The sequence below is a fragment of the Cherax quadricarinatus genome, chromosome 8 (genome assembly GCF_038502225.1).
Source record: "Cherax quadricarinatus isolate ZL_2023a chromosome 8, ASM3850222v1, whole genome shotgun sequence".
Lineage (NCBI taxonomy): Eukaryota > Metazoa > Arthropoda > Malacostraca > Decapoda > Parastacidae > Cherax > Cherax quadricarinatus.
In genome coordinates this window covers 46,011,051-46,024,220 of record NC_091299.1, presented here as the reverse complement: position 1 = coordinate 46,024,220, position 13,170 = coordinate 46,011,051, and the positions used below count along the sequence as shown (strand labels likewise).

Genomic DNA, 13,170 nt, shown 5'->3' with positions numbered 1-13,170 from the left:
TGTGTAAAGGCAGAAAGTTAAAAGTGAACATAGAAAAGAGTAATGTAATGAGGGCATCAAATGATTTAGATAAAGAAAAATTGGATATTAAATTGGGGAGGAGGAGTATGGAAGAAGTGAATAATTTCAGGTATTTGGGAGTTGATGTGTCAGCGAATGGATTTATTAAGGATGAGGTTAATTATAGAATTGATGAAGGAAGAAAGGCGAGTAGTGCATTGAGGTATATGTGGAGACTAAAAAACTTATCTGTGGAGGCAAAAAAGGGAATGTATGAAAGTATAGCAGTACCAACACTCTTATATTGGTGTGAAGCTTGGGTTGTAAATGCTGCAGCGAGGAGGCGGTTGGAGGCAGTGATGTCCTGTCTAGAGGTAATGTGTAGTGTGAATATTATGCAGAAAATTCAGAGTGTGGAAATTAGGAGAAGGTGTGGAGTTATTAAAAGTATTAGTCAGAGGGCTGAAGAGGGGTTGTTGAGGTGGTTTGGTCATTTAGAAAGAATGGATCAAAGTAGAATGACATGGAGAGTGTATAAGTTTGTAGGGGAAGGACGGCGGGGTAGGGGTCATCCTCGAAAAGGTTGAAGGGAGGGGGGTAAAGGAGGTTTCGTGGGTGAGGGGCTTGGACTTCCAGCAAGCGTGCATGAGCGTGTTAGGTAGGAGTGAATGGAGACGAATGGTATTTGGGACCTGATGAGCTGTTGGAGTGTGAGCGGGGTAATATTTAGTGAAGGCATTCAGGGAAACTGGTTATTTTTATATAACCAGACTTGAGTCCTGGAAATGGGAAGTACAATGCCTGTACTTTAAAGGAGGGGTTCGGGATATTGGCAGTTTGGAGGGATATGTTGTGTATCTTTATATGTATATGCTTCTAAACTGTTGTATTCTGAACACCTCTGCAAAAACAGTGATAATGCGTGAGTGAAGTGAAAGTGTTGAATGATGATGAAAGTATTTTGTTTTTGGGGATTTTCGTTCTTTTTGGGTCACCCTGCCTCGGTGAGAGACGGCCGACTTGTTGAAAAAAAAAAAAATATTACTTGTTACATATGCATTAAGGTCATATTTTTTGTAAACATTAGTCAACAAATGTGGAATTTGTGAAGTCTTGGAATGAATCCCAATGATATGCATGCTATAATGTGCTTGCTGCATGCACCATTAGACAGAACTGCATCTGAATAGACTGATGCAGTGGTTGGAGAAGTGGCAGATGCAGTTTAATATAGACAAATGCAAAGTTCTAAATGTTGGACAGGAAAATAACCATGCCACATATAAACTAAATAATGTAGATTTTAATATTACAGATTGCAAAAAGGATTTTGGAGTTCTGGTTAGCAGTAATCTGATACCAAGACAACAGTGCCTAAGTGTTCGCAATAAAGCTAAAAGAATCCTTGGCTTTATAGCAAGAAGTATAAATAATAGAAGTCCTCAAGTTGTTCTTCAACTCTATATATCTTTGGTTAGGCCTCATCTAGATTATGCTGAGCAGTTTTGGTCACCATATTACAGAATGTATATGACAAAGTTGATCCCATGTATCAGAAATCTTCCCTATGAGGATAGACTGAGGGCCCTGAATCTGCACTCTCTAGAAAGGCATAGAATTAGGGGAGGATATAATTGAGGTGTATAAATGGAAAGCAGGAATTAATAAAGGGGATGTAAATAGCGTGCTAAAAATATCTAACATAGACAGGACTCGCAGCAATAGTTTTAAATTGGAAAAATTCAGATTCAGGAAGGATATAGGAAAGCACTGGTTTGGTAACAGAGTTGTGGATGAGTGGAACAAACTCCCAAGTACCGTAATAGAAGCTAAGACATTGTGTAGTTTTAAAAATAGGTTGGATAAATACATGAGTGGGTGTGGGTAGGTGTGAGTTGGACCTGATTAGCTTGTGCTATTAGGATGGATGGTGCGCTCCTCCCTTAAGTGACGTGTCTGACCTCACTAGATCAAGGCATTGGCCTAAGCTGGTGGGAGAATTGGACTTGCCTCATATAGGCCAGTAGGCCTGTTGCAGTGTTCCTTCTTTCTTATGTTCTTAAGCGAGGGAGACCCGTACCAAAAATATTAATAACATGATTGCAAACAACTCAGAAAATAGACAGGACTCAAAGCCACTGTAAGCTGGTTCTAAAACCAGAAGGCCAGTATTCTGGCTACTAGACTGAGCAGCTCTAGTGATCAGAGCACTTCCCTATTCATTTAGGATTGGCTTGCCATGAGTTTGAGTTCCACCTCCTCCATGAGTTAATGCTGAAAATATAATGCCAATAACAAGAGAGTCTGTTGATGATTATCAAGATCTATATTTATGCAATTACACTACATGTATATAAGTTAAACATTATTACAACATAAAAGAGCAAGTAAAAAAGCAAAGATGAATATGAAGCAAAAAAGTATTGAACACATACCAAGGATAACAGCACACTGACTATTGTTGAGCCAAATTGTAGCAGTGCTGGTATTATTTCCACACGAGACTCTTCTTTGGCCTGGGATGTGACGTGCTGCAGTAGAGGAGTTAGACACTCTCTCTGTATGACATTATTTTTAACTTGAAGACAAACTGTCTTACTCATAATCTTATAAATTTGGATAAGACACTCGGGATGAATTTCTATATCACTCATTCTTTCCAACAATTGCCTGATAATGAGCTCTGAATGATTACTTTGATTAGCTATGTGCTCTAAAGCAGAAAGTCTAACTTCGTAAGATTTGCTACTTATAAGGGTACTAATGATATTAATTGCTTCAGATTTCTCAGAGTGGCACCAATGTAAGAGAAACTGAGCTGCTTGCCTCTGACAGAGTGCTGACCATGGCATGGTGGCTGACACCAGATCATCTGATGAAACTAGAGAAAAAGATGCCAAACAAATAGACTTTAATACAAGTGATGTCTTTGGTATTAAACACCTAGTGAATAGGAATGTAAAGAGTTCTAGAGCACTCCCACGTGTCACTAAACATGGATTACTTTCTGTTGCTGCCCATGATATTACACTTATGTTCATCATAACAGAATTCTTTTCAGCAGAAGAGATGTTACTACTGTAACTTTTCAATAACTTCAAAAGACAGAGCAAGATCCCATGGAGCTTGTTTTGATCCATGAGGCAAGCTTCCTTGCAAAGTTGGTTTACAACTTGATGGAGGTGACTGGGAGGGACAAGGGTAATAATGGCATGAGATGCAAGATCACGCAGTTGTAGTACAGAAGACGCAGCACACTGCAGCACTGCTGGAGTGAATGAACTCAATGAAACAGTGGAAGTACGGCCCTCCAGAGGAGCTGGTGACAATCGAGCTAAGAGTAACAGAGAAGGAAATAATGCTGGCACAAATTTTTTTTCCTTCACGCCAGCAGCTCCAATTTTTAATTCATCCTTTAAAAACTCAAAGAGGTCTGGATATCTCCTAAAGAAAACTAAAGCAGACATGGCATTTTTATGGTTCAGATCATCTTGTGTTTGCTTTACACCAAACATACGTGTTACTAATGCTGAGAACAAGAGAGCTGCTGAATTACGCTCTGCCCAAGAAGTGCTTTTGTATCCTCTTATTGCAGCTTTAACTCCAGTAGAAACATATGGTATTACACGATCTCCTAATCTTGTATCCCGATAAATTGCTCTCAGAATATTGAATGCATGAATCCTGGAATCAGTCCCATCATACTGAGATTCTTCTGCCAAATGAAGCAAGATTTTCATAGTATTCTTTAGACACACTGCTCCCCTAACACTTGGCTCAGATGACAGCACAGCCTGTACAATGAAGGGCACACCAGCACTGCGCCGAGTGGCACAAAGTCGTGTGTCATCATTATCTTGTATTGAAGTTAATACTTCTCTAAGCCACATTTCTGGCAGTTTCCTTAATTGTTCTTCCTCACATTGCCATAATCGTTCACATACTCTACTAAACCCAATGTATGATTGCTCAAAAGCTCCTCTGTGTTTTGTTTCCGATAACTGTGTTAGAAAATATTGACCTATAGCAATAACATTCTCAATTGTAAGCACAGCATGGGCACTAGGAAAGAGAGGCAGTTGTTGTATTAGATCTCCTAATATCAATGAGACTTCCTTTATGCAACGCCAAGCACATAACAGCAACATTTGTGCACTAACAGCTTGAGCCTTCACTAACTCATCACATTTTGAGTCTTGTGAAAGCATTATATCACCTTGCAACTGCTGATTTCCAAGAGATGCTTGTAAAGTAGCACTCAAAGCTGCTAAGCTCTCAGGATTGAGATCCATTGGCAAATGACCTTCTGGAGAAGAATTCCTAACCACTGGGGCTACTAATTCAGAAACTGTGTAACAGATTTTCAACACTCTCTGTACCAGTTGAATCCAAAAATCAAGAGAGTTGATCAGTTCTGGTTCTGTTATATCAGAGAGCAGAACTTTTAAGCACAATAGGTTGCCATACATGGGACCTGATGCAGCAGCCATTAATAAACTTTCACGTGCAGATTTTACTTCTTTTTCAAGAGACTCCATTATGTATATACACAGGATCTCTCTTGAGCTCTGTGGATTAATTCCTTGTGGCAGCCTATCTTCAATCATCTTTACTGCTTCTGACTGTTTAGACAAAAATTTGAAAAGGTAAGCTGCTGATAAAGACTCTGGAGGTTTACATGATGAAGCAAGGCTTGAGGCTGCTCTTAAAAGAGAGAACAATTTGACACTATATATGCTTTCCCAATTGTCTTCAGAAACAGAAAATAAAAGCCTAAGAGCAATGCTTTTGTTGGTTTCAAATGAGTCATTCAACACCCATAAAAGTGTATCAATGTATACATGATCATGACAAAGGTGAGTTAAACCAAGAATATCTCCACAGTTTCCTAGAATAATTTCATGAAAGAGCTGCAAGATGAGCAGAGCTGTGCCTCTACGGGCATTGTTTGCTCCACAGTTAATATTCTCCACCATCATTGTAAACAGTTTTGTGCAGAATAATCTTTGCTCATTGATGACTGCATCAACTGAGTGTATGTCTTGGCTTTTTCTTAGTTTAATCATAGCTACTGAACCCTCTTTGATTCTCAGAAGCAATTTCTTTGTACTTTTCACCATATGTTGCCTATATGAAGGGCTCTGAGTTGTTATGCTATAAGTAAAATAGTCTATGATAAGATGGTGCTCATACTTTTCAGGCAGTTCTGTAGATCTGGGGCTTTCACAAAGGAGACTAAATGCTGCTGTTTGAACCGACTCCTCCTTGTGTGAGAGACAGAGCTCAATGATTCTATTTGGCAAAACACATTTCCACAGGCTACTGTCATTCCCATTATACTTGCTATGATTATTTTTTAGCCAGTGTGGTGAACATCTGCCTATTTTTACACACATGATCAGGAGACACAGCTTTTCACTTACAGGGTTTTCTGAGCACTGAACGAGTCTTGCTACAGCATTATCTAGACTCTCTGGTGAAGTGGCAAGCAGTTTCTTAAACAATAATTCATATCCAAATGTTTGCATTTCTTTTGAAAATGAGTCAATAAAAATGTTAAGCCATATACTTTGCCAATCCTCTGGCAAAACTTCCTTTTCATGCTGTGTAAAAAGAGCCTCCAGCAATTCTGCTGCATGGCTCGCCATGGCTGGATCCTTCATGTAATTTAGAAGCTCATGCAGCAAATTTGGATAGAGCTTCAGGAGAGTTTGGGTTCCAACCACAGGCACCATACAGCTTACAGCACTGCATCTATATTTCCTTGAACTCAGCTGATTTAGAAACATCTTGCAAACATTTAAAAAATAAAGCTTGCTATTTTCTAAGTCAATAAACTGAAGTATTTTTACTAAATTCATAAAACATTCCTTTGTTGTATGCTTGACACTATCCAGAAAATGATCCCATGCTAACCAGAAGTAGTCCAAAAGACTTGACACAAGAGGTGAGCTAAACTTTAATACTCTTTTCAATTCTTTCACTGAATAAGGAAATTGTAAAGCTTCTAGAGTGCGCAGGGTCCATTGATAAATAACTCTTATTGTACTAACAGCAATACTGCCATCATTAGAATGTAAGACAGGAGTAAGAACTGCTTGAAGCACTTGAACACCAAGGAAGGTCTCATCATTTGTAATATAAAGCTCTTTGCTAGGCGTAACACACAAGATGCCATTAATGAGAGCCAACTGTGCCACACTTGTAAGATCATTGTATGGCTTCTCTCCAGTCATTACATGTTGCACAAGCTGACCAAGCATTCCCTGAGATAAAATGCAATGAATTACAACTAACAGCTGACCACAGTTGATTCTCAGATCCAAGGGGCAACTGGAATGACGAACTACACTCAGCACAGCATAAAGCAGCTCAGATACTGTTGGAGATAAGGCAGCAGTTTGTGACAGGTGAGTGTGGTGCTGCTGCAAGTACATAGTGGTGCTCTTCATCAGTTGCTGCATCTGCTGCAACACTGCACAAGCTTCTATTGATGATGAAGCCTCCCTGAAAATTATATTTGATATAGTCACTGCAATAGAAAATGTTCATTTTACTCATTGCAACTTTACTAACAAATGAAAGAATGCAATCATCCAAGATTACCATTACACAGCTAAACACTATACACTACTTTCCCACTTAAAAACTCTTGGTATGAATGCATTTTTAAAATATTTTACACCTTCATCCATGAGATAAGACTGAACCTAGTGTACAGTAGGGCCCCATTTATACAGCAGGTTAGGTTCCAGGCTACCGCAGTAAAGCGGATATTGTCGTAAAGTGGAACACCCTTATTTTCCACATATAAATGCATATAAATACTAGATAACAAGTTTAAACTAACATATATTAAGCTAGCATAAGAGCTACACATTAAAAAGCAATAAAAAAGTAAAATACACATATACAGTAGGGCCCCACTTATATGGCAGGTTAGGTTCCAGGTTAGTGCCAGAAAGCAGACATCGCTGGAGAGCAGAACACCATTTTTTTCCACTTATAAATGCATCTAAATGCCAGATAACAGGTTTACACTAACATATATTACGTTAGAAATACAACTAGGCATTAAAAACAATAAAAAGTAAAATACACACACAGTACACCCATTACTTACCTTAAAATATTTGTAGTCTTAATGTAGGGTGAGAGATGAGTTTAATTTGTAGGAAGTCAGGTCTGGGAGGTATGGTAGCCAGCCAGGTCAGCCCACCCCACCCACATGTAATAAACTACATTTAATTAAAGCTCCCCAGAGTGATAAAATACATGTACAGTACATTCATTAACCCTTAAACTGTCCAAATGTAGATCTACGTTTTTTATATTCTTTCTCATGGAGAAAATCAAGGGCGGAGCACTATGTGCACAAACGTAGATCTATGTTTGGGCAGTTAGAGGGTTAATTACCTTAAAATATTTGTAGTCTTAATGTAGGATGAGAGGTGAGTTTTATTTGTAGGAAGTCAGATTTGGGAGGTATGGTAGCCAGCTAGGGAAGCCCTCCCCACCCCACCCACACATAATGTAAACAAACCAGGTGAATGCATTTGACTTTTGTCACTTTACATTGTGTACAAGTTGTCTCCACGTTGATACAGTAGAATAAATAAAGAAAAACACTCCCATTCTCATGTAATGCCATTTTTAGAAGAAATGATGCCCTGAGTGAAGGCGTACGAAAGGAATAATTTTCTAGTTACTCCCAGTAATTATAGTGTACACACTGCCTCTGATACTGGACTACAAGTCGCCTGGCTACCACACGTCCTACAAGTTGCCTGGCTACCACACGTCCTACAAGTTGCCTGGCTACCACAAGTCCTACAAGTCACCTGGCTACCACATCTCATATTTAATATTTATGTTAATCTATTTTACTGTGGGGTGTATTTAGATAGATTAAGCAAAATGTCTATATTAACGTTTTATCTGATATTTTATGCTCCTCAGAGTGATTATTATTGTGTGTTATTATTATCATTACAGTGGACCCCCGCATAACGATCACCTCCAAATGCGACCAATTATGTAAGTGTATTTATGTAAGTGCGTTTGTACGTGTATGTTTGGGGGTCTGAAATTGACTAATCTACTTCACAATATTCCTTATGGGAAAAAATTCGGTCAGTACTGGCACCTGAACATACTACTGGAATGAAAAATGTTCGTTAACCGGGGGTCCACTGTATTATGGCATCTTCAAGACTACTAAGACACTCTTAGTGATTTTAATGTGTACCTGCATGCCAGCACAGTGTTTAAGTTTACTTAGGTACAGGTACACATATATATAATTATCAGTTACAGTGGACCCTCAACCAACGGCATTAATCTATTCCAGAGGGCTTGCTGTTGGTCGAGTTAATTTTCCCCATAAGAAATAATGGAAATAGAATTAATCTGTTCCTGACACCCCAAAGTCTGAAAAAAAAAATTTACATGAAATATACATTTCCTTATATGGAAAGAATGGGACATGCAAAATAAACAATAATTAAATGCCACTTACCTTTATTGTGGAGTTGTTGATGAGTGATGTGCCAGCAGCAGGGGAAATTAAGAATTGTCTATTGCTTGGAAGGAGAATCCCCTTCCAGAAGGACTTCAGATACCAAGTCCTTTGGTGGGGTTACCTTCCTCCTTGGTTTTTTAATGCCACTAGGACCAGCTTGAGAGTCACTGGACCCCTGTCGCACAAAATAGCTGTCCAGAGAGCTCTGTTTCTCACGTGCCCTTAGGATTTCCCTAAAATGGGACACAAGAGTGTCATTGGACATGTTGCCAATGCAGCTTGCAACTTTGGTGACAGGATAAAATTCTTCAATAAATGCTTGCACCTTTGTAAACATTGAACACATTTCACTAATCCTTGACGAATACATCTTCCTCTGTCTCTCTTCATCCTGGTCTGAAGAACATTCCTAAGATGCGATCTGTTGCTGTTGCACCTGAAGCTCTTGCAGGTCTCCAGTGGTTAGTTCTTCCTCGTCGTTCTGCACCAACTCTTCCACATCCTCGTCACAAACCTCCAACCCCAAGATCTTCCCCAATGACACAATAGCTTCCACCACTGACATAGCCTCCTGAGGGTTAGCCCCAAACCCTTCAACATCCCTCTGTTCTTCACATTCTGGCCACAGTTTCTTCCAAGCAGAGTACAAGGTCCTCTTAGTCACTCCCTCCCAAGCCTTACCTATAAGGTTTACACAACTGAGGATATTGAAGTGATCTTTCCAAAACTCTCTTAGGGTCGATTGAGTCTCTGAGGTCACTTCAAAGCACTTTTGAAACACTGCTTTTGTGTAGAATTTTTTGAAGTTTGAAATGACCTGCTGGTCCATGGGCTGGAGGAGAGGAGTTGTATTAGGAGGAAAAAACTTCACCAAACTCCCCTGCAATTTCCTCTTGCAAGTCGTGAGGATGAGCAGGAGCATTGTCCATTACCAGGAGGCACTTGAGTGACAATTTCTTTTCCTGGAGGTATTTTGTCATAGTGGAGCCAAACACACCATAAAACCAGCCCAAGAAAAATACTCTAGTGACCCATGCCTTACTGTTTGATCTCCACAGCACACACAAATTACCCTTGACGATATTGTTTTTCCTGAACACTCTGGGAGTTTGAGTGATACACTAATAAAGGCTTCACTTTGCAATCACCACTAGCATTACTACACAACATTAATGTCAGCCTGTCTTTCAAATAGGCTTATGTCCTGGGAGTGCCTTTTCCTCCTGAGTAATGTAGGTCCTGTTTGGCATTTTCTTCCAAAACAGGTCTGTCTCATCACAATTAAACACTTGTTCAGGTTTTAGGTTTTCAGTCTCTATGTATTCCTTAAAGTCCTTCACATATTTTTCAGCTGCATTTTTGTCTGAACTGGCTGCCTCACCATGCCTTGCCACACTGTGTATGCCACTACGAATCTTAAATCTCTCAACCCAGCCTTTGCTGGCCTTAAATTCATCAGCAGCAGCACTATTTTGAGGCATTTTCTTAATGAGATCATCATGCTACTTCCTTGCCTTTTCACAAATTACAGACTGAGAAACACTATCTCCTGATAATTGTTTTTCGTTTATCCATACCAATAACAGTCTCTCTACCTCTTCAACTATTTGTGACCTCCGTTTTGAAAACATACTTGAACCTTTCGCAACAACAGCTTCCTTGATTGCCTGTCTGTTCGCCAAGATAGTACTGATGGTTGAATGTGATTTGTTGTATTGCCTCTCCAACTCAGCCATACGCACTCCACTCTCGTATTTTTCAATGATCTCCTTCATTTCCATCATAATTCTCACCCCTTTTAACATAGGCTTGGCACTAGAAGCTTTCTTGGGACCCATGGTGGCATATTTAGCGATTACAAGCATTAGAAATAGTGGAATAATCCAAAATATATGGGAGGTACACGTGGAAACTGACCACAACAGCTTGTAAACAATGGCACACTGACTCTTGGAGTGGCTGGGCCCACTCAGGCCACGCTCTGGGCACATCAACACATTCCCGACAAACGTCGTTGGTTAAGTTTTTCGCCGTTGGTTAAGGCATTTTTTCTATGGCAAAAAGCGCCATTAGACGAAATTGCCATTACTTAATGCCGCCGTTAGTCGAGTCGACTGTATAATAATAATGCAGATACGTAGTCCACCTGGGTTACAAACCTACACCTACCTACATAGCTACACAATATTTAATGTGGCCCAGAGCCATATTATTACCATTGAGTTTAATCGTTTATAACAACTACCTTTAGATGTCATCACAAACAAAGGGAGAAATAACGAATAATTCATGCCGAGAATTGTAAACAAAAGTGTTATTTATTAAGGGGAGTGACGTAATGTTTTCCCTCAGCCCAGCTACCACACCTCCATAGTATATAAACAAAATGTTTATATGCTATATAACGTGTTTCTTATATAATTTTGAAGAGAATATCATAGATGGATTAATGAAAATGTCTATATTAACATAAAATAAAACATTTAATATGCCCAAGAGTAATTATTATTAGTATTACATAATGTTTTCCCTCCACCCAGCAACCACTTGGGCACATTTAATGTGCCCAAGAGTGATTATTATTACATAATAGAGATGTGCTCATGGAAAATGTAAACAAACTGGGTGGCGCGAGCTGTATCTGAAAGACCACTTGCCGTATAGAAAGTTTTGGTCATAATTTGAGATCGCCGTATTAGCAGAACGCCGTAAGGCAAAATCCCACAAAGTGAAGCCCTACTGTACAGCCTCTCCTCACTTAGCCATGTACTCGTTTACTGACGCCTCAGATTTACGATGGGCTCTCTGACCAGTATTCATATCTAAATAATATATATTAGAGCTGATTTCCTCTATTCTGTTATTTTTCAATATACAGTGGACCCTTAGTTAATGCCATCAGATAGCAATAAAATCAGATACTGATACGTTTTTGCATCAAAATACTGGCTAACGATAAAAAACTCAGTTAAGGACATTAGTCCAGAATGCGTCCACGCGGCCTGAGCAGCTCGGCCCACCCGGCCACTCCAGTGTGGTCAGTGTGCCATTGTTTACAAAGCCAGTGCGGATGATTCCACGCATACATGCGATACATTTTGTATTATTCCATTGTTTTTAGTGTTTATAACTGCTAAATAAACCACCATGGGCCCAAAGAAAACTTCTAGTGCCAGCCAGCCCTTTGGTAAAGGGCTGAGAGGGGAAAATGTGCCTTTTTCAGTGATTCTGCAATATGTATGACACTAAAGCATCAGGAGTCTACAAAGGCTATAGCAGCAGCCAGCAATAAAGTGTAGCATTAAATGTAGCTAGTAAGTTAAGCGATTAATCGATAGTAAAAGGACAGCACAAACCTAACTTCTCCAATGTTGTTGGAGTTATATAGGGCAACTGACAACACCACCGCTTCTAGTCTCTACCGCTGCTGCCGCCTCCACCACTACTGTGTACGGCTTATGCTCTCAGTGGCCCTTATACACCCAACAACAACAACAACACAGCAACACTTGTGACATACTTAACCCTTAAACTGTCCAAACGTAGATCTACGTTTTTTTAACATTTGAAAGTATGTAAAAAAAGTAGATTTTTTTTTTTTTACATTTGAAAACATGTAAAAAAACTTTGATGTATGTTTTTTTTTTTTTTGTTATATTTGAAAATATGCAAAAAAAAGTAGATCTACTTTTGGAGCACTATGCATATGAACATAGATCTACTTGGACAGTTTAAGGGTTAATGACATATTTTATTCATTCCAGAGTATATGTCATGTAACTATGTTATTAATATTGTTTATTATGTCATATTAGATGAATTGTTCTAGATAAATAAGCCGTAGAGCTGATATTAGTGTCATATTGAAGGACTATCTTGTGTCTCCCAACACAGTTCCTAACATACGCCAGAAACAGACCTTTCTGGAAAACTTTTTTGAGCGACAGGGGTCCAGTGGCTCTCAAGCTGGTCCTAGTGGTATTAAAAAACAAAAGAGGGAAGTAGCCCAGGATAAGGACTTGGTACCTGAAATCTTTATGGAGTGAGATTCCCCTTCCAAACAACTGTAAACTTCTCCATCCTCTCCCCTCCTCCCATCTTCCATACATCATTATAACTTCAATAAAAGTGTGATGTTATTATTGTTTTATTCTTCATGTATCATTGTTTTCTGTGTACGGAAATGTATATTTAATGAAAAAAAATTATTTTGTTTAATATATTTGGGTGTCTGGAATGGATTAATTGGATTTCCATTATTTCTTATGGGGAAAATTAATTCGGATAACAATAAAATCGGTTAAGGACAAGCTCTCTGGAACGGATTAATATCGTTAACTGAGGGTCCACTGTACAGTACACTACTGTACACAAATAACCCGCACATAAAAGAGAGAAGCTTACGACGACGTTTCGGTCCGACTTGGACCATTTACAAAGTCACAGTGTGACTATGTAAATGGTCCAAGTCGGACCGAAACGTCGTCGTAAGCTTCTCTCTTTTATGTGCGGGTTATCTGTGTATCGTTCCAGTCACGGTATTGTGCCTTTTTTTTGTTATTCAGTACACTACTGTATAAACATTTAAAAATATACCAGAAATGTTATAAATGGTGCAAAGATGATATTAAAACAATACAAAGATGGTT

General features: G+C 39.1%; 1 protein-coding gene across 3 annotated transcripts in view; it reads right to left on the bottom strand.

Annotated features, from left to right (window-relative positions):
• The window catches only part of LOC128685281 (Thyroid adenoma-associated protein homolog), a 113,806-nt gene that overhangs the window by 46,393 nt on the left and 54,243 nt on the right, over positions 1-13,170 (bottom strand). For all 3 annotated transcript variants that reach the window (XM_070083050.1, XM_070083052.1, XM_070083051.1), the window contains exon 6: positions 2,436-6,507. In XM_070083050.1, coding sequence (XP_069939151.1) covers positions 2,436-6,507 — 4,072 coding nt within the window. The remainder of the gene's footprint in view (positions 1-2,435; positions 6,508-13,170) is intronic.